General features: G+C 31.4%; 1 protein-coding gene across 2 annotated transcripts in view; it reads right to left on the bottom strand.

The window, feature by feature from the left end:
• The window catches only part of U3-55K (U3 small nuclear riboprotein factor 55K), an 87,086-nt gene that overhangs the window by 46,961 nt on the left and 16,267 nt on the right, over window positions 1-23,858 (bottom strand). The window contains exons 2-6 of one of the 2 annotated variants that reach the window (XM_085822105.1): window positions 22,786-22,919; window positions 12,695-12,789; window positions 11,882-11,985; window positions 673-734; window positions 208-249 (exon numbers count right to left, since the gene is read on the bottom strand). In XM_085822105.1, the coding sequence (XP_085678231.1) occupies window positions 208-249; window positions 673-734; window positions 11,882-11,985; window positions 12,695-12,789; window positions 22,786-22,821 (339 nt within the window). In that variant the 5' untranslated portion in view covers window positions 22,822-22,919. The remainder of the gene's footprint in view (window positions 1-207; window positions 250-672; window positions 735-11,881; window positions 11,986-12,694; window positions 12,790-22,785; window positions 22,920-23,858) is intronic. The other variant, XM_085822104.1, reaches the window with a different exon arrangement.

The raw sequence follows: 23,858 nt of genomic DNA, 5'->3' as shown, positions 1-23,858 counted from the left end.
TTAATTTTATGCCTCAATAATTATAAATTTTATCTTTATTATGATTGCAGAACAGGGGAAAAACACAAGAGTCAATTTCCCCAATCAATAGCTCCATAAAACCTAAAGTAAAATTAATTTATTGCAATTATAAAAAGTTACTTTATACATTCGCGTATACCTATAACTGACTAATCTGAGTGCCATTGATAATAATATAATGCTTACTTCATGAGCTCTCTTTTTTTCAAGCCTTCCTTCTTCTTCAAGCTAAAAGAAATAATAATGAATTTCCATCATAAAACTAACAAACGTTCACGTTTAAAAAAGATCAAAACTAATTTCATAAAACTTGACAATGAATGTTACATATAATAATAAGTAAAATCTATTATATTTTATGTTCCATACTTAAAAAGTTAAAAAAGCTATAATTTTATAAAAAAATTTCATCTGATTACTACACAATATGATCCATATCATATTTCATGTACTATATGCAACAGAAACACAAAACAAACTTAAAAACTAATCGAATAACATTAGTTACTTAACCCTGCTTATATTTTACACAATTTGGAAATAATCATTTTTACTACAGAGAAAAACACAATTTCATATATACTCCTTTTTTTTCGGTGAAGTACGAAGAAGAAGAATTTTAAAACACCAAAAAAGAAAACTTGAGCTTACAGCTTCATCTTTCAGTCTCTGAGCTATTGCATCCTTTGTATCATCTAAATGTTTCTCCCGTTCTTAAAAATAAATAAATAAATAAATAAAATAATTAATTATCCATGAAAATACAACTCATTACATACATAAAATAAATAGTATATCTAATGAACTGCATATACATTGAAAGCAAAACTTACATTTAACTTTCATTCTGTAAATTATACCTTCATTGGAAATAAAATTTAATTCAGGATTATAAATGAATTTAAGTATTTGAAATTTTGAAGTCATATGACATAAGAGAGAAACATATTAAAAAACACACTAAAAGAGGATCCTCCCTTTGAAGGAACAGAAGGTTTTGTATAAAAAAATTAATAAAACTACTCAGCTGAATGAAATAACAAAATTTTTGAAGAAAACATACTTTTATTGTTTAATTATAATACATAGAATATGAGTAAATAGTTTACAAATAGCTAAAGAAATAAAAAAATACATGAAATACTTATGCGACAACCAGTTTTATTTTTCCACACAACTCTCACTTAAATTGGCATTCTTATCTTATCAATGCATTAAGGCTCTTAATATCTGCTATATCCAAATGATTGCAAATGCAATCACATATAGATGCCTTGCTCAATAGCAGCATCATATGCAAAATAATTATGCCAAAGTCTTTGAAAAAGCATGCTAGAGAGCTTTGTAGAGACCAAATGCTGTGTTTACTCATGTAATAGTTGCACTTCGTTTTGAAGCAGAAAAAATCGTCAAAATATTTTTCCTGCATTAAAGTTGCAATTAGTACATAGTTGACCTTCATCTAGAAAATAGAAAATTATCAGCTGTACTTTTCCCAGAACTAGTACTCATAAGGGATTTATCTGTTCTTTCATTCCCATTGACATTCTTAAGGTCACTCCACAGCAAGATAAGGAATTGCCTGCTTTCCCTGGGAGGAAAGGAGAGCTCCCGGAGCAGGATTTCTTATCCTCCCTCATTTTAAAGCTTTCAATTTCTTTGTTAAAGGAAGTATGCACATACTCTAAATTCACTTGGCTGCATGTATCTAAAGTTATAGAAAAAAAATCTTTAACAATACTTTGTTTTACGGTGAATTTTATGGTGGTGTGTTTTGGACTTTTTTTTTTTTTTTTTTTTTTTTTTTTGCTTGAATATGGGAAAGTTTAGAAAAAATAATAGTTATACGGTGGGATTTAAGCTGGAGATTATTGAATGTGCTCAAAAGAATGGCATGTGAGTGGAAAATTAATGAGAGACTACAGAAAATCCAAACAATCAACTACAAGAAACAAATGTACCAAGCATCAGAGGACCAAAGCATGGAATTTTCCCAATGAGAGAAAATGAACTTCTTTCTTACGTTTATGCATTACAAAATGAGGGATATCTCCAACACTTTGGATAGAAGCAAAGAAGACATTTTTAAGGAATGACAGAGATTTTTCAGACAAAGATTCACATTACTACAGTGATACTGATACCTTCAGTGAAAGTGATTTATTATGAATTATGTACTATGTTATTAGAATTTTTTGTAAAAATTTTCACAAAGATTATTTGTGAATTTTATGTCTATGAAAATATTACCTAAAAAGAAAAATGAATCTTTTTCGTGCAACTGAACAAAAAGACTATTTAATAAACAGTACATAATCTGGAAACATTTGGTAAGTTACTAATTTTAGTATAATGTACTTTTTTATACCAGTAATCTTTTAGCATTACAGTGCACAATACTATTATGTAGCCGATTTCCCTGCATAATAGTCACAACTAGTCTTTGAATAAGTGAAAAATTGGCAAAAAAGTGTGATTATTAAACAAGTAAACATGGTAAATGAAATCATATGGATGCAAATCAGAGCTGCTAAAGAATTTACCACTTGAATTCCATTAATTTAAATCCTGAGCTGATCAGTCACATAAAGCTTGACTAAGACTGTTACGTAACAAGAAAAATATGGAACATGGTGGAGCAATGCCACTAAATAGGACTGGAGATTTCCAGAAAAGTTATACTGTGAACAGTGATGTAGCTAGAACTCTTGGGCCCCTCTGCAAAAAATTTTCCTGCCCCCCCCAATAAATTTACTATTCTTAAAAAAAGAGGGGAAGAAAGTCTAGATTTGCAGAGATTTTTAAATAAAATCCAGTAAGTTTTACATACAAGTATATTTCAAGTTTCTATATAAAATCTGCGCCAATCCAAGTTTTTTTCGCTTAATTTAGCAAGCTAGTATGGTAACTGGTTATATTATAAACCGACAGACAACATGATAGGTAAACGTACAAAAAAGAAATTACACTAATGTATAGCCCTCTGTGATCAACTGAGGTTACGAACATGACTTATGCAATAATATACAAGTCATAAATAAGAACTTTTATAATGTAAATGATACATTTGTTAAATATAAAACATATTTATCATAAATTTCATACAGAAAACTATTTGAACATACAATTTTTGTAGAAAATATGTATGGTAAAGTTTTCCCCTTTTTCTTTTAAGAAAACTTTTTGGTACACTAACCTACTCGAATACACGATTTTCATACGTGTTTTAAGTTTAAATATGTAAATGTAGTTTAGCAGGACATTCATGGGCCCCCTAAGCCTTTGGGCCCCTATGTGACTGCATTCCTTGCATACCCTTATTTATGCCACTGACTGTAAAACTGCAACATTACATCACAGTAAGTAGCAGCAGTCACAATCACTTCTCACCAATGGAAGTGAACCAACAGCAGGAAAATCAAATCATATCTTCTTATTCTCCTAACATATTCCTCTAGCACATTCCACTTTTATACTGCTCTGAATGATTTCAAAGATCACTAGTGTTGCTCACTGATTCGGTAAAAATATGATTGTGTTACTGTCCAGTGACCCATTTTCAAATTATTCACAGCTGTTTCTTCTTATTATAATTACAGCAGTTTATAAGTTAGATTTTCCTCCACACAATTGTAATATAATATAGGAAATAATTCAAGAAACTTTTGTTATGAACCTTCATTATGCAGTCAATGCAAGTTATTGTAAATGATAAACACCATAATGATAGAATGAAAATAGAATGCAAACTAAGATGATAGTAATCTGTTATATTCATTTTATCATAAAACAAATTTTCATCTATTTCTGATACTTTGTTTTAAACTTTCTCTTTGATTAGTTAGTATTTTCAGCTTTTGCCTAACATAAATTATTTTTAGATATATATTATTATTAAAATAGGAACAGATGCCTATAAGGCTTCAAATGAAATCAGCAATTTAGTAATAAAACACTAGAAATCGGTGTAAATATTAGGATAACTTGCAATCAATCAAATCACATTTCATTGAGACTATATTTATTTTTTAACTTTAATACAGTCAAAAGTCGTTAATTCGGACACCCATAATCCGGAATAATCTATAATCCGGACCTCAAAGCTACAAACTTTCTGCGCATGCGTCGTTTACGCGTGCGCGTAAGCCCTTTACGGCTACGAATATGCGTGTGTGCAAGCGCATAATACGTTTACGCATGCGCGTTTAATGTATACTGGATGGTATAAGCTAAGCTAAAATTATCTAATTTAGTTAATTTTGCAGATTGCGTTGTTCCTTAATCTTCGAATTGGATCCGGCTTATTATTTTTTGCAGACTGTTAGAGCAATTTTATAAAAGTAAGCTTGAACTTTCGATTATGTCAAATAGAACTTCCGATATATATTTACTAATATATAAAGGATCTACAAAGCGAAAGTATGTTTTGAAATCCAAAATCTGTTTATCAATTTCACACTGCTTTGCAGCAGGGGGGGGGGAGAAACGCCACGGCACGCAATGAATTGGAAGTTGATCTGTCAGCACTATCCTTATCTTCAGGGCAGATGTTTTTATTTTATTTGGCTTATAATTCCTTACTAAATGTTGTATTTCATCTCGATGTACTCCGTCTTTGATATGATTTAAATCAAGTTCCTCGTCATTATAATTTGCTTCCAGTAGTGAAGAAAGTGACACAGAGGTTATTGAAAACGAAAAAATTTCGATTGACAAATTAGTCAGTATTCTCGACACAGCAATTATAGGACTTGAACAGCGGAACATTGTAACTAAACAAGAAATCATGTATGTTTAATAGAATTAAAGACAAAGTATTATCACATGAAACGAAGCAACTTAAACAACTTACATTGAAAGAAATGTTTAATAAAGTATACAAATAAATATTAAGCTTTTTCTTTTTGTAAATTTTGATACCCTTTAGATCATAATTGTTCTTTATTTCATAAATTACGATTTCATATTTTTAATTTTGTAATTTCTGCATGCCATCTTACCAGATTTAAACTGATGATCTATAATATAGAAAAATCGATAATCCGGAATCGCCTAAGTCCCGATGAGTCCGGATTAATGACTTTTGACAGTACTACTGATGACAGCCAAACGAAAATTCCAGTGCCGGTCCCCAGGGACCGACGCCGGCCACACCGAAAGTTCGCTGCCTGTTCCCAGGGACTGGCACCGCACTCAACGTGTTAATATTAGGCTTTTTGGATGAAAGTAGAATTCTCATGTAATGTTCAGCATCAAATATGTGACAGGGTTATAATTTTTTTCATGTGTGCTAAATACATTTACATGTTCACCCACAAGTTAATCCTTTACACTTCTTAATAAAATGTTCATTAATCTTTGTAAAAATGTAACTTAAATGGGCAATTCAAGCGACCAAATTTTATCAAATAATCAACTTCTCAATTTGAAATTATGTTCTAAAAAAGCCATGCACCTCATATTAGCTCAAAAATAGGGTTTGTATCTTTCCTCAAGCTAACCATTTGATTTTAGTATGTAGATTGTAATCAAAAAACCTCTTGCCATTTTGCACAGCCAAGAAAAAGTCATAAAACAAATAATAATCACCACTAATCCTCAAAGTAATCACCATCGGCATCCAGTGCCTTTTGACAATTAGTGGCTAGCTGTGCAATGCCATCGCGGAAAAACTCAGGAGCCTTAGACGCAAAGAAGTCCGTGAGGGCCTTTTCGAGGCTACGGTGGTTGTTGTAGGATTTCGCACTAAGTTGGTTGTCCAGGGAATGGAAAAGGTGGTAGTATGTTGGTGTGAATTCTGGGAAGTATGGCGGATGGGGTAGTATTTCCCTGCCCAGTTGATGGATGGTGTCCCTGGCCTCCTGAGCCACATGTGGCCTTGCATTGTCATGGAGGAGTGTACACCCTTACGATTGACCAATGCTGGCTTTCAGGGGTGTAGCTAGAGGGGGGCAAGGAAGGACATCTATCCCCGGGCGCAAAATCCCAGGGGCACCAAATTGATGTTACGACGTTTTAGAATTAAATGTCTTCCATCTTTGGCAAGCAGTAGGGGGTGCGAAATCTTCAGTTGCCCCTGGGCGCAGAAAATCCTAGCTACGACTCTGCTGGCTTTTTATACATCAGTGCCTGATGACAAGGTCCCATGGTGACAACCAATGTCTGGATGCCTGGATGTGTCATACTGGACCCACTTTTCATTGCTGGTGAGTACTTGATCAAATATGGATGCAACACGGTGCCGAGTAAGCAATGACAAACAGGCAGTGACACGCTGTTGCTGATTTGCATCGGGATGCCTACTTGCTCAGCTTGTATACCTTTTGTATGTGTTGCAAATGGAGTCTCATCGTTTCATCATATACCTGGAAGTGTGCAGCAAGATCACCATATGTTTGGCTTCTGTCACTCTCTATGGCTGTTCTAATGGCCTCATCGTCCAGCACCTAATAAAATTATACTTTTGAGCTGTGAAGCAAAATTGTCTCATCTTGAAATATTGAAAATTTGGATAACATTAATATCATATATTTACTTACATATCCCCCCTCATGAGTAAATATGGTATTTATTTTACAGTAACCCTGATTTATGTAAGTAAACTTTTATATAATTTAAATTTTATACAAGTCAAATTTATAAATTGCTTAAGTATAGCTTAGTAAGAAACTGCAATATTTATCACTATTATATGTATGTACATAGTGTATATATATATTATTTACATATTCTTTTCTAAATAAAACACGGTGCAATAGTACTTATTTAGATATAAATATGAACATATAAAAAATACACAAAACTGTAAAAATAAACTGAAATAACACATATATATATATATGTATGTAAACTAAAAAATATGAAAGCAAACATCTAAATTTCATTCACTATAACGTCTTTTATTTTTTACTTCATTTGGGAACTTCATCTATCTGTCCTAAAAATAGCGCTTAAGTCTAAACTGCATCATTCAAATTAATCATGTGATCATACGTAACCCTTAATGCAGGTGCCTCTTGACCAATCACCAAATTGCAAAACAAAACTTTTCTCTCCACATGCTTTCAGCTTGCATAATGGCACACTTCAGTTTTGCTCTCTACTGTGCTAAGATGTAATTTTGCTGGCTTGCTTTCTATCTCAACAATATAAAAAATATAAATCTTCTGTGGAAAGGCACGACTAGAGCGCCAAGTGATTGTAGCCACAAATTATCAATTGCAAATAAAAATGGAATTAAATCTGCCTCGACTGCCAAGTTCTTTAGATACTACGCAATCAAAATTCTTCTTCAATATGGATCTAAGCACGCATCGACACTGCTCCTGCTTTTCCTTGTGCTTTTAGTATTTCATATGTATATATATATATATATATTTGTGACAACTAATTCAGCTTTGTAGTGGAAGAGATGGTACATGAGATCAATGATTGCAAAGACAAATGTACTTCTCTAGCAACTTCTACCAGTCAAATGGTCATCTTGTCTTTGTAGTAAGCATCATCTCATAATACTGTCAAAAGTCGTTCATTCAGACACCCATAATCTGGAATGATCTATAATCCGGACCTCAAAGCTAAAAACTTTCTGTGCATGTGCATAGGCGTTTACGCGTGTGCATAAGACCTTTACGCGCACACGCATTGCAGAATACATTTTCGCGTGCACGTTTAATGTATAACGGACGGTATAAGCTAAAATTATACAATTATCTATTTCAGTTAATGTTGATGCTTGCGTTATTCCTTAATCTTCGAATTGGATGCAGCTTATTATTTTTTGCAGACTGTAAGAGCAATTTTATAAAAGTAAACTTGAACTTTCGATTATGTCAATTTCCGATTCTGGAGCTCCCAAAGGATCTACAAAATGAGAATATGTCTCGATGTCCGTCAAACAAAAAGTGGAATTGCTGCAAAAAATGGATAAAGACGTGAAGAAGGTGACAGATAGGTTAGTGAAAACGAAAAAATTTCGATTGACAAGTTAGTCGGTATTCTCGGCACAGCAATTACGGGATTTGAACAGCGGAGTTTATTAACTGAACAAGAAATTATGTCTGTTTATAGAATTAAAGAGAAAGTATTATCACATAAAACGAAACAACTTACATTGAAAGAAATGTTTAATAAAGTAAACAAATAAATATTAAGCTTCTTTTTTTGTAAATTTTGATACCCTTTAGATCATAATTGTTCTTTATTTCCTAAAATACGGTTTCATATTTTTAATTTTAGAATTTGTGCATGCCATCTTACGAGATTTAAACTGATGATCTATAATCCGGAAAAATCGATAATCCGGAATCGCCGAAGTCCCGACGAGTCCGGATTAACGACTTTTGACTGTATTATCTACACAACATGTATTGACTGTATTATCTACACAACATTGTGTGATCACAGATGGCCTTATAGCTAGACATATCAGAATGGATACAACTGCTAACATTCTTGAACCAATCAGTGTTCGGAACTATCAATTCTAAATTTGTTACCCCTATGTCTATAGATCAAAAGCCTCAACTAGTCCCTTTGATATAAATTTTTTAACATCTAGATCTGGCAGTTCAATCGGCTTAATATTTTCTTCAGAATTTCAGAAAGACCGCTACTAAATCAAATCATTATTTGTAAAGTCTTCATTGTTTCCAAAAAGAAACTCGTTACCTCAATTTTTTCCACTTCCACCAACCAGTAACTGCTCTGCCAGTCGCACATATGTCTCCACTTGCCATAATTTATTGTGTCAGCTCAACAGTTTCTGTTTAAATGTTATGACTTTTGCACACTTACACAACTCTGAACTTACATTACCTGTTATGTAAGTCAGATGAGATACTGTACAATCATAAAAATAAAAGAGGTTTTTCTCCCCCTCCCCTATTCAAAGCCACATAAAATTTTTAAATCAAGTAGGAGATACAGATATATTAATTAGCAATGGCTAGATAAAGATACACATGTATCAGCAATACATACATATCCCCTATCTAGCTATTTATCGATAGTAATTACACATTTTGTATTGATCTATCATAATTTGATGAAATGAATATTTTAAATTTCAGCCTTTTTTAATACAATGACAGATAAGAAATGCACTCATGATTTTACTGCTTGCAACGTTGAAAAACGTAAACACGTTGCATTGATGGTAATGCAAAAAGTGGAAATTCGTCAAAAGATGGAGACATCCAATGATTCACGATTAGTACATGGTGAATGTCGACATTTACCGGTGTAAGTTGGAAATAAGAGTACAGTCAAATACCGAAAATCCACCCACTCCTGAAATCTGCATTGCCTCTCAAAATATAAACATTCAGTTTATAGGTTCCGGAAACCGCAACATTGAGTACGAAATATCGAAGAAAAAATACTTACCGAATAATGACGACATAATTACCGAATAATAATGAGTCATAACGGTAATACCAAATTATTGATATCATCATAAAAGTTTTTTCCCCTCTAACCTGCATCAAGGTAAAAAACCAGACGATTCACTCAACTCTTCTTTCAAGTTCACGATTCACATTGTTGTATTTTCTGAGCTTTGTTATTTCACAAGATTATTCAGTGCTGCCTTTTTTTTTAATCCAAATATTTTGTGGATAAATTAAAAATATTTTAAATTTCAGCCTCTTTTAATACAATGACAGATAAAAAACATGCTCACGATTTTACTGCTTGCAACGTTGAAAAACGTAAACACATTGCATTGACGGTAATGCAAAAAGTGCAAAGTCTGCAAAAGATGGAGACAGGTACATTTTATAGCAGAACTGCAATACGATTGTGCATGATATATGGAAAAATAAAGAAAAGCTGTTAAAATTTTACAGCAACAGTGATTCTAACACCAGAATCCGAAACCGGAAATATTTGCACAAGGCGAAATCGGCAAACCTTGATGCTGTGTATATATAATAAAATGAATAATATAATCAATTTATAGAGTCAAAAGTCATTAATCCGGACTCGTCGGGACTTCGGTGATTCCGGATTATCGATTTTTCCAGATTATAGATCATCAGTTTAAATCTGGTAAGATGGCATGCAGAAATTACAAAATTAAAAATATGAAACCATAATTTATGAAATAAAGAACAATTATGATCTAAAGGGTATCAAAATTTACAAAAAGAAAAAGCTTAATATTTATTTGTTTACTTTATTAAATATTTCTTTCAATGTAAGTTGCTTCGTTTCATGTGATAATACTTTCTCTTTAATTCTATTAAACAGACATAATTTCTTGTTTAGTTACAATGTTCCGCTGTACAAGTCCTATAATTGCTGTGTCGAGAATACCGACTAATTTGTCAATCGAAATGTTTTCGTTTTCAATAACCTCTGGGTCACTTTCTTCACTATCAGAAGCAAATTATAATGACGAGGAACTTGATTTAAATCATATCAAAGACGGAGTACATCAAGATGAAATACTACACTTAGTAAGGAATTATAAGCCAAATAAAATAAAAACATCTGCCCTGAAGATAAGGATAGTGCTGACAGATCAACTTCCAATCCGCAGAGTGAAATTGATAAACAGATTTCGGATTTCAAAACATACTTTTGCTTTGTAGATACAAATTACATATTAGTAAATATATATCAGAAATTCTATTTGACATAATCGAAAGTTCAAGCTTACTTTTATGAAATTGCTCTAACAGTCTGCAAAAAATAATAAGCCGGATCCAATTCGAAGATTAAGGAACAACGCAATCTGCAACATTAACTGAATTAGATAATTTTAGCTTAGCTTATACCTCTGTTACACATTAAACGCGCATGCTCACAAACATATTCGCAGCCATAAAGGTCTTACGCGCACTCTTAAACGCCTGTGCGCATGCGTGAACGCGACGCATGTGCAGAAAGTTTGTAGCTTTAAGGTCCGGATTATAGATAATTCCAGATTATGGGTGTCCGAATTAACAACTTTTGACTGTATATGTAATAATAATTTAATGCATATAATAAGTTATTGCAATAATGTATATAATAATTTAATTAAATGTATGTAATATGCCTTATTTATTTTGCACTTTTAGTCTGAATATTATGATTTATCTTTTCTGTCCTGAAATCTTCAAAATCCTAAAATCTGCACAACCTCTGGTCTCAAGCTTTGTGGATTTCTGGACTTCTACTGCTTTTGCAAAGTATTTTGGACATACACCAAGTGACTATGTGAATGTTGACATTCGCCGGTTAAAGTCGACATTCTTCAGATTTCGGTGTTTCACCGTAACATATATATTACTATTTATGGTATAATATCACAGAAATATTGACTCATATAACAGTAAGTATCATAAAAATATATTTTAAAAAAATCTCTCTTAAGTATAAATTTGCTCACACAAATGCTGGCAATGAAATATTTTTAAGTTCATCAGCACAAAGTCTTAAAAGTGCTTAAGATGACATACAATCTTTTAAATATAATATTTCAAAGCCAGTTAGTTAATTATTCCTCTGAATTTAATTTTTCCTTTAATTTTAATAAAACTGAAAGAATGCTGAAAAGGAATTACTTATTTGATTTACATCAGTTTCAAGATTTAGGTCAAAAAACTACAAATGAATCTATAAGCCATTTTAATCATACATACTTTAAAACGAAAATAACCTATTAATGAAAGCCTTCCCCCCCCTATAAAATATTAGAACAGGAAAAATATTAAAATTGCAAACAAAAATTTCACAAAGTCATGAATTACATAAATTTATTATACCATCCGTAATTGAAAACAAAAACAAATCTCAGTGTAATTAATAGCAATTTAACACTAGGCTGCTAATAGACAATTCATTGTTCTATGAAGAGAGCAAATAAATATACCTTCATTTTCAATCTGTTCTAAATACTTTTTAGTTAGCCTTAATTTTTTTTCTTGCTCTGTTTCTTCCTCACTTGAAAAACTATCAGAATGAGCTTTGTCTCCACTATAATAAATATTTTCATAAAATACAATAAAATTCATTCCAATGACATCCAGCTAAAAGGAACATTTTATGTGAACTAATTAATACAAATAACCATATAATAATTATAAATGGGGGAATGTAATAAATTGTCAGCATTTTAAATAAATTCTAACTACAATAGTACATATTTATAAAAATATTTACTGAATGCATTTACTACCATATAGAACTTGTGTAATATATATCAACATGTATTTTTCTCTTTCATATATAATATTAAACTAAATAAATCATGAAAGATGCCTTAAAAATAATCAAACAAAAGTATGCAAAAATGACCATTGTTTGAACATTTCTTTTTCAAGAATCTTATAATCATGAATATTTTCTTGCCATTCTTTGGCTCAATCACTAATGAAATATGGTTTCCTTTTCTTAATAAAAGTATATTAACCAGCTGTTTTCTCCAGCTTTTTTGCATTACTATAATTATTTCATACAGTATAATTATACATGCTATTTATAATTATATTATTTTAATCTCCACATTAGAGTGCTTTTTATATAAATTTAACATACCTTTTCCCTGAATACTAAAACTATATAAAATTAGAGAATATGGGTAAAATGTTTACAGATACATAATAATTAAAATTAATTTACAGATATATAATAATAAAGTATGTTTAATGAATAAAGACAATTAAAAAAAGAAAGTAATACAAACCTAAGTTCTTCATCACTTGATATAATTTCTTGCATTCCATAACTTTCAACATTATTATTCTTAAATTTCTTTGTAACATTTTGATTTTTAAAACCCTAAAAATATAAAACAATTTAGCATTTTTATTCAAAGCGAAAATCATATTTACATTTTTGCTGGATAAACTGATTGGTACTCATAATACAAATTTAAAAAATGCATTACTAAAAAATTAAACAATATGCCCATTTCATCAGGGCAGCATGTAGTAATATCACACTAACACAATAGTCTAAAGCTGGCAGCCCAAAGCAATTTCACGCAGCCTGCAAATACATTTCAGTTACATACTTGTTGTAATTAATTATGGTGCCAAAAGTTTGTGGATAGATAAGGTTCTTGAAAGAATAACTAAAAGATTAAACCTTATTTGTATTTAAGTAAAAGAACTGCAAGGAAAGAATAAACTTATGATTGACATGTATGCTTGTATGGGTATATTCCAACTGCATGAATCAAAATTTCTTCTCCCCATTGCCTACAGGGTTACAATTTTACTTTTCAAAGCCAATTGTAGCCAAGAAGAAAATAAAAATAAAGAAATAGAATTACATATCACAAGCACAATCACAAGAACAAGTAAAAAATATCTAACAAGCAGGCTAATTACTTGAACAACAGTAATAAATGTGAGAGCTAACAAAGAAAATAAAAGGTATTAGTAAACATACCATCTTTTTCCGAAAATAAGACACTGTCTTACTTTCTTTTTACGTCCAAAATACGTGCTAGGGCTAATTTTCGGGGTAGGGCAAAAATAAAAGTTTATTTATATATTTTTATTTAATATTTATTTTACACAGAATACAGAAATTTAAATTTATTCAATTACAGTCATGTCATCTTCTGGAACATCGTCATAAATAAAATTCCAAATTATATTCTGATTTTCTTCCAAATCCATTTCCTGTTGAATCATTGGTCCGAATCTCTCATGTCTTGCGATATAGCTATCGTCGCTGCGTCATATGTGTCTCGGGGGTTACGGTTCAGCCCAAATTTCACCCCGACGAGAGTCTGCCGACGTTAACGGATGACGATGCCTTTCCTGTGAACGTATCTCTCTCGGGGAAAACGGTGAACTGGTTAAGATAAATTCCAAGAATTAATTTGAAATGAACTGTAGAGGTAAACAATTAATTTCTCGGAATATTTTGTTTCAAATATTTCTCTGAAATACGAGTATTAGGAAAGCTAAACATATTATTACTTAATAAATCAACAGCATTTTTTAACGAATTCTTTTTGTCACATTATTTTAACTAGGTATTATTTTTGGGGGATGTCTTATTTTACAAAAAGTTCCGAAAATCACGATAGGGCTTATTTTCGGAGGATGTATTATTTTCAGAAAAAGACGGTATGTATTAGTATTACAAACATCTTTCAGTAATTACAATATTAGAGCAAAGAGTACTATAATAATATCACAAATTAAATATTTATAAAGCATACCAATTATATGTTTTATAAATTACATCAATAACAGTTATGATGTCTAAACTAGAGTGGAAAATTTAATATAGTTCACTGGCGTGCAAAAGATTACTCCGTATCGAAGTGTGTTAAAAATATTTTTTGTTAATTAAAGTAATCATGTAAATGTTTGCAGAAATTAACAGTTAAATTTAAAAAAAAAAAAACTTAGCATGAAATCTATTATAACATTACTGTGCATTTGGAACACTGACATATAAATTTTAAATAAATTTAAATTATTATGCTAAGAAGATTTTTCCAAAATTCATCTAGAAGAAAAGAATTAAACAGTATTGCAAATTAATATAATCAATCAGGCATCTTAATAAATAAAAGCTTATTTTTTTTAACTATAATTAAAAATTGGGATGCAAACGTTTGTGTAATATACTTGGGAAATATCTGAACATATAATTAATTAAAAATGTACAATTAAATTAATAACAAATTAATTAACAGTAACATTAAGCTTAATTTCATTCTATCTGAAACAAGCAATCGATCAGGAGCACCGCATAACTGAAGTTTTATTGCTATTTTGCGTAGAAAATAAATATCTGCACTTGTGAAACAAGTGAATAATATACTGATAGTCAACAGGAATTAAAATACAGTGGTAAAAAATATAACTCCTTGTCAGAAGGTATGCATAGTTGCTATAGCAAGGGAAATTGAATGATTATAGTAAACTCATGAAGTTAAACACTACACTGTGAAAGGAAAATTCTGGACTAAACATGTTAAGAAAATTAGATGGAGAAATAATTCATAATTTATTGATATCCATATAAACTCTATGCTTTTGGAAAAAGTTACATATAATTTGCATCGAAGTATCAATCACAGAAACCAAGTTAATTTCTTTGCCTATTTCTTCTTATTAAAGGGATTTGTAAAGAGATGATATGCTAAGGTGAAAATTTTTGCAATATTTTTTAAGAATAAATTTAAAAAATGATTTTTTACTTCGTGAACTGAAAATTTTACAATGCATTTTTCCACGGTAAATATGTACAAAAAAAGAATATGGGGGATGTCTGAGATTAGAAACTCGGATCGAACAACCAATGTTTAGTGACTTTTCTGCTTGATCGTAAGGCCTTTTGAAATTAGGTTGAACAATATAGTAAGGAAAATAGAAGATACAGCACACGTACGATCAAAAGTGAGCAGAATTATAGGTTTACATGTTTGGTGAATGAGTTAAACTTTTCTGTATGCCATTATGAAATATTAGGAATCATAAAAGCATCAACGAAGAAGACAATGACAATCTAAATCAACGAAAAAGCATCAAGAAAGAAGACAATGACAATCTAAATCATTGTAATCAAAATGTATAGCATTATCAGTATCTGCTGTTAATTTCAATACTGTCGAAAAAGTTGGTAAATAAATTATATTATAAATCACATGCTTTAGAAATTACAACAGTTCGAATTTTTATTAGCGTGATTTAGTGACCATCTTTGTTTACAAATAATTTCGAATAATTAATTTTACAAATAATTCAGCCTGAAACTAGATTGGAAAATAAGTTGCATGCTGAAGATTAATCTTTACCAAAGTGTTAGAATCATCTTCTGTTAACTAGAATTATGATGCAAGAATTTATAAAAATTATCATTTAAATATAAATTCTACATACATGAAAACTTGAATACAATACAACAATATGTGAAAAAGGAATGGATTAAAAGGGAACTGAAAATCCCAAGATATGCATATAAGGGAGTTCGAATTTTTTCTGTTAATTATGAAAATTCTGCAGATGCTCATAATTATCAATTTATAAATTCAATGTATATTAGAAATTAAATGTATGCCAAAGTACATAAGGTGGATTAACTGGAAAACAGAATAAATATTTAAACATTTCTAATATTAAAATATGAAATTTGTAAGAAAGTTAAATAATTTTAAAATAACTTCAGTGATTAAAAGTGGAAAGCTTAATAAGGCATATATTGCGATAATACTGGTGTGAATTTAGAACCACTTAAGAAATCCAATTTTTGATTTAATAAAGAGAGTTTTTTTAATTAAATTAGAACCGTTTATCTAAAATGGTAAATTTGAAAGTTAAAAACCATTCTGCCATCTAAGAAGATTTGTTAATATTTAAGGTGCGCTACAAATCTGATATTTGATAGGTTGATTATGTATCAGTTTTATGTATGTAATTAATCTATTACTTTTATTTATTATTCAAAACTGATATATATATCAGCAGCTAAAATCTACAACTTGGAAAGTTTTTTTATTCTTATAGAGAATAAAAAAGATCTGGCTCATTATTCTTTTAAGCATCATAAAACTTTAAAAAGTGTAAAAGAGTGTAAAAGAAATTAATTTTTACTTTGGCACACGCCAGATTTTAAATTAATATTTGTTTTGTATGCACAATTTTTATAATATCTGATAAACGAAAATAGAGGCTTGTAGCCTCAATAAAATGTCTCATTAATGGCGATAAATGATTTTTTGTAGCACCCATCTTCTTGGGAATTCAAGTTCTTAGAAAGAGGGGACAGAAAAACATTGCGCAGTTCGTGGATTAGATAAGAAGGGGGGTTTCAATTAAATTTTGTGCAGTTCGTATCCTACCGCTTGTACTAAATCCTTTAAAATTAAATTGCAGTTATGGGAAATGCAGCTTAGATCAAAATATTTCATACGTTTCTTACACCTTAAGTCATGCCCTATTATCTCAAATGAAAAATCTGAAAAATACGCAAGAAATATAGCAGTATTGTCACAGGAATTTGAAGAAAGATTTAATGATTTGCAATCAAATTTTACATTATTTTTATTATCATTAAAACAAATGTAAATAACACACTAGAAAGTCTACAAATGGGTCTAATTAATTTGCCAATGTGACATAAATCTTATTCAAGGATTTGAAAATATAAATTTGATTAACATTTATTTGTATTTGTCAAAAGATATCTTAGTTATTAATGTTTTGTAATAAGAAGAATAGCTTTCTTTGGGAGCACAGGTATACGTAAACAGTGTTTCTTGAAATTTAAAAATTAATAAGTGTGAAAAAAAAAACCCAATTGACTGATAAGCATGATGATAGTTTTTAGTAATTTGTCTCTAAGGCTGCAAACTTTATTAGAATCAAAATGCCATCAAGGATCAAGCTGCAGTAAGAAATGAAGAAATACAGCTATATGTAATTTTTTTTCTGCACATGTTAAAGAAAAATTTAATAGAAAAAAGAAAGAGTGTTATCATTATTTATTCACATGATTTGTCCCACTTTGAAAGATATCTCCAAAAATTTGAGAAGTTTTCCTAAAATTTACTTATTTTTAGTTTAAGTTAGGCATTCATATTAAGTTGCAGTTCAATATAGTATTAGAATTATTTGAAATAAATGTCAGTCTGACAACTTAACATAAATTGTAAAGCGTAGCCAAGAGAAATTTTCTGAAGGTACAAAAATTTAGATTCAGATTAAAAAAATACACATAAAGTTGAATGTTTTTTCCTTCATTGTTATTATTATTATTACTAATATTGTTTACTATGCTTTGATAAATATCTGTGAGGGATTAGGTACCTAATTGCATTTTTTAATTATGCAGTTCATACCGTACCATTTCCAATTTTTTTCTCCACATTTCTTAATTTTTGAAGTTTTACAATTCAGTTTTTAAATTTTTTATGTCCTTTCTGCTGTATTACCACACTGAAAGAAAATTTGTGCCAATTTTACATATTATAATTTTATTGTTCGAAAGCTAATATTATATTTTGTATGTTTCAAAATTACATATCTTATGTTTTGCTACTCTAATGCTTTTTCTCTCAAAAAGGCTTCTCTATTGCTTCGCCTTTTTCTTTTTGAAAGGAAGGAATGCGTAAGATAAAAATATGAAAGCACACTTCTAAATTTAATTCACTTCACTAATTTTTCTTGTCCTTTATGCTTGATCAGATAGCCTGGCTCAGTAAAAGTAGGCGGCCAGTGAAACTCTGATTAAAAATCCAGTTATAACCACGTACAGTGCTGATAAGGACCACGTGTTTCTGAGACTCCTTCCCCTTTATTTCTTTCTAGGTATTTCTTTCTCCTGATGAGGAGGGACCTTTAGCTGCTCTCATCGATTGAGTATTTCAATATATTTACGCTAAATACAAGGTTGTTTTTACGATTTTGATTGTCACATTAGCGTGTTTCTCTTCTACTTTAATTCACTATAACCTTTTTTATTTTCTATTTCATTTGGGAACTTCATCTATCTGTCTTAAAAATAGTGCTTTAGTCTAAACTGTGTCATTCAAATTAATCATGAGATGTAATTTTGCTGGTTTGCTTTCTATCTCAACAATATCAAAAATGTAAATCTTCTGTGTAAAGGCACGACTAGAGTGCCAAGTGATTGTGGCCACAAATATCAATTGTAAATAAAATTGAAATTAAAACTGCCTTGAGTGCCAAGTTAACATTATTGGCACACTGTGCAATCAAAATTCTTCTTCAGTGTGGATCTAAGCACGCATCGACACTGCTCCGGCTTTTCCTTGTACTCTTATTATTTCATATATATATAACAAAATATATATACATATATTTTGCATTCATATATATATATATATGAATACGAAAGGGTTAAGGATATATATATATCCTTATATATGAATAAGAAAGGATTCATATATATCATTCATATATATATATATATATATATATAGTATATATGAATACACATCATAAGGATTAAGAATTGCATAGAAACACATACCCAGAAATGTTAGGGGTAAGTAGTAGCAGAGGTAGAAGATGGGAAAAGAAACAAGAGTGATTAATTTTAAACATTTATTGTCATAAATACAAATGGAGCACTACAGCTTGAATGTTACAACAGAATTGCCAAACATATCTGACACCGATGGACCATTTATTTCCGGACGTGTTCAAACAGACCGGGAGTTTCTTTGATTGTAGCAGCTGTGCAGGCGAGTCTTGCCACGACATCCATTTCAGACACAATGGGATCATGATACACGACACTTTTGATGGCTTCCCACAAAAAGAAATCAAGGCTTGATAAATCCGGTGAGCATGGGGGCCAAGGAACTAGTCCACCATACTCAATCCATTGATGCTGGAATAATCTGTTCAAATGGCTACGAACATCCAGTCCAAAATTAGCAGGGGCCCCCATTATGTTAGAATCACATGTTGCACCTCACATTTGGTGAAACATCATCAAGCAAATTGGGAAAAACCTGCTCCAGAAAGATCAACTAATTTGCAGCATTCAAATGGTCCATTGGTGTCAGGCATATTTGGCATCTGATGGCGCAAACTTCGAGCATCTGTTGTAACATTCAAGCTGTCAAGCCATTTGTATTCATGTCCAATAAATGTTTCAAATTAATCACTCTTGAATCTTTTCCCATCTTCTACCTTTGCTATCACTTACCCCTGACATTTCCTGGTATATGTTCCTATGCAATTCTTACTCCTTATGATGTGCCTTACCTCGCCTAGAAGTTTTGCAACATTTACAGTACACCCTGTATATATATGTACAGGGTGTTTCAAAAATGCAGTGTCATTATTTCATCTACCTCGTGTTTGACGCATTATAATCATTTTTGATTTGGGGTCCATTAATCTTACTCTCACTCACTCACAAAAATGTAGTGACAAACTTCTAAGGGAAGTAGTGCATATCATAAGGATTGAGAATTGCATAGTAACCTATGACGAAATCTGTCATCATACACCACTAGGTGGTGCTCTGCATGAGAATGCTGCAAGGCAAAGTGAGGATTTCCTCATTTTAAGTAGCAGTCAGCATATGAAGAGTATGCAATGGTTTATGACCAAATAGCTTACAGATATACACTTAGTGTATGGAATAGCTGAGGCAATGGAACATTCGCTGAACAAATTTATCTAGAATGCTTCCCAGACAGACATCAACCACACCACAATGTGTCTGCACATGTGCATCGAAATCTGTGCGAGTACAAGCCATTAGAAAGTAGCAGGACTAATGAGGACAATCCATGATTGTCACAATTAGTCATTACAAAAGAAAAAGTGTTGGATGCCATGGAGGCTAATCCCAGTGCCAGCATATGACCATTGCCTTAAGAGTGTCTTATTGCATGTACAGCATTTTTGAACACCAAAGTCCTAATGGACCTTTTATCTCCAAAGGGTTTAGTTACTGCTCACCAATGGCCAACCTGCATGCATGCGTTTCACACAGTGGTATCTACAACAAAGTGTCTAAGATGTGAATTTTCTAGCTTATGTGTTGTTTACTAATGAGGTCACATTCAATAGGGATAGCATATTCAATCAGCACAATGCACATTTGAAGACTCAAGAGAATCCTCACAGTGTGAAGGACCACACAGCACAACGCTATTTCACAGTAAATGTGAGGGCAGGTTTGGTCAGCGACTGCTTAGTCGAACTGTACCTTTCACCATCCCACGTGACTGCCATGAATTATCAGATCTTTCTGGAGCAGGTTCTCAGTTTATTTGATGATATTACAGCAAATGTAAGGCACTACATATGGTTCCAACATGATGGGGTGCCTGCTCATTTTGGACTGGATGTTCGTAGGCATCTGAAGAAGGTCATTTCTGTTTGAATGCATTTGGCATGGTAGACTGGTTCCCTGGCCCCCATGCTCACCTGATTTATCAAGCCTTGATTTCTCCTGTTAGGACTCTCAAAGCTAACATGTATCATGATCCTGAGAAATCTGAATTGGATATCATGCTATAACTTGTCTACACTGCTGCTACAATCAAAGAAACTCCCAGTGTATTCAATCGTGTTTCCCAATAAGTGTTTCAAATTAATCGCAATCACTCTGTTGTATCCTTCCTGATCTTCTACCTCTGCTACTACTTACATCTACATTTCCAGACATGGATTGCCATGCAATTCTCAATCCTTATGATGTGCTCTACCTCCCTAAACGTCCTTTAGACATTTTTTAATTTTTAAACGTCATTTTACATCTTTTAGGCACTCTGTAAATATATGTAGTATATATATATATACAATCTCAATACCAAGTGAAACTTAATGTAGAGTAATGAAATTTCCATAATACATTTGTCTAGGTAACATATTTAAGGGGTCTCAGCAAGCCCTATACCGACAATGTTAAATTGGCTATTTTCAATGTAACTTTTCTCAAAGTCTGCTGCAGATACACGCTTGAAATTTTTTGTGTAATTAAAGTATGCCTATCTGATCATACTGAAATGAGCTTTTGAAACATTTTGAATTTTAGAGTAATTTACAGAATATTTTGTTAGGCATAGTAAAATTTAGCACTTTTCTCACACACAAATTTTTTTTTTTTTAAATTTTCTTTCTAAGTTTATCACAAAAAGCTCATTTCAGTAAATATTAGGAAACCTAATAAATAAGCCATAAAAATTTTAGATACCTGTGAGCAGTAGTTCCTGAGAAAAGGTACATCGAGTATAAAAAAATCACATTTGGAGAAAAACGCATTTTTATATAAAAATCCTTATTGATCAGTCGATGACAAATTAAAACTACATTTTTACCAGTTCTCCTTTTCGTAGAGATTAAAGAATGGTATTTTTAGAAAGTGTAGAGAATTTGAAAATGTAAAAATCTGATATCATAATCTTTTGAAGATTTGGGGGTTCCAACACCCCTTAACTGATTAAATTTTCAAGATCACAGGTTAATGCAAGCAATTTCAAATGCGAAATGCTGGTACATTAAAACCCAGCATAACCAGAAGATTTTTTAATGCAAGCACAGTTGTGTTTGAATGCAAGCCCAATTGTGCTGTATAGGATGCCTATTCTATGATCACTAGATCTCATCTACTATAGCGTGTACAATACTGACTCAAACAAACCGGTATAAAGTCTTTATTGACAAGGGGGACCAGGTTGTCCTTCAATTTTAATGAAGAAAACCAATCTGTGTTCCTTGCCTGATATGCGGTCAGGTCCATTTGACTTTATTGAGAGGGGATAAGTCTTCCAGCAGCTTTACACAATCACAGTACAGACAAGTGATGTAGTTTATAGTATACGGCATAAGTTCTAGGAATATTTATTTCAGCACGTTTCCCCATCATTTTGCTGTGGAGAGGTCAGTGGCGTAGCTAGAAATTATTTTGCTGCTCAGAGCGGTCCCTGAATTTACTGCCTTTCTTGATATGCAAACAAATAACTAGAAAAATGACATATAAAGAAATACATTTATGTTTATTTTTGAAGAAAAATTTAAATCCCAGTAGCTTAAAAATTCTAGCATTATTCTGCTGTTTTTCTGTTCTCAAAACCTTCAATGACATCATAGAAGTCTACTTAATTATTCCAGCTTCTATAATGCAACCAGAAAGAAGGATTTTTTAAATGCGTAAACGTTTATAGCTTCTAAGTACTTTTAAGTAACATGCAAAATAAGCAATTTTTGTTCTAAAATACCTTTCAAATGATTTTTATTTAGGAAATTCTTTTCACAACCAGCAGCACTTACAGTAATTGTGACAAAAGTTTGCAACAGTATTGCAATATTTGGAACTTACTCTTATAGATTGTATTTTAGAATAAACTGCAAACATTTTTAAAGGACTGCCTTTTCACATAACATGAAAAATTGCTCTGCTTGCAGTAGGCTGACTGACTGGCAGACAAAATCCATTTGCTATAGGCTAGTGATCTGATCCATAAGAGAAAAAAAAAAAAAAAAACATAAAGCACAAAATACCTGAAATTATGACAATTGTGTATTACTTAATGAAACAGTAAATAAAATTAGCAATTAGGATGTTAAGCTATATTAATCTGGTATATTTGATTTAATTATAGCGGCACAGGATGTAAAAAGTCCAATGAATTTAAGTTGATAATATATGGCAGGATTTCTTAAACTTTTTGGTGTAGGGACCCCATAATATTTACGAAAATTTTGGGTGACCCCCATAAGCATTGCGTAAATCCAACATATGTGTGAGTGAAACTGTCAGTTTCTTCACTTGTAATGCAACATACTATTGCAGTGTTAGGGCATTAATTTTTAAAGTAAAATGAGCGTTTCTATTGTAAAAGAATAAAAGGATCGAAACGTTTTCGTTTTTCTTTGTCTTATCTATTTTCAGATATATTATGTGAAAATATTCGTTAATTATAAAATCATTATAATCAGTTAAAGAAATATCAAAATTGCTAAAATTTTTGGCAACTTCCTGCTACAGGTCCCAAGACCCCAGTTGGAGACGTGACCCACAGTTTAAGAAACTCTGATATGGGATTGACTTGTTACTTAAAGGACATTTTTTGTACGACATATTGTTCATATGATCTTTATATTAATAGTTTCAGGGAATTATTGCATCTCTCTATACATGTTATGAGTTGTTATTCCATTCAGCTGGCAAATGGGAGATTTGTGGTATAAGGCCACTGATTTCTCACATTATGGATATGATAAAAATTTTAATTTAATGATAGCACCTGAACAAAAATGAGAGTGAGATTTTTTTAATAAAGCTAATGGCTTTATCCAGTCACCCTTTAAGTAGGAAAAATGTAAAGAATTATCAAATTCCCCCATGCATATTCTTGTGATGTAAATGGTTAGGATATTCAGCCAACAAAT

The sequence above is a fragment of the Stegodyphus dumicola genome, chromosome 8 (genome assembly GCF_044657685.1).
Source record: "Stegodyphus dumicola isolate Sdum_Otavi_A_Nest chromosome 8, ASM4465768v1".
Classification (NCBI taxonomy): domain Eukaryota; kingdom Metazoa; phylum Arthropoda; class Arachnida; order Araneae; family Eresidae; genus Stegodyphus; species Stegodyphus dumicola.
The sequence above is the reverse complement of the archived record's forward strand: the minus strand, read 5'-3'. Positions and strand labels throughout refer to the sequence as shown.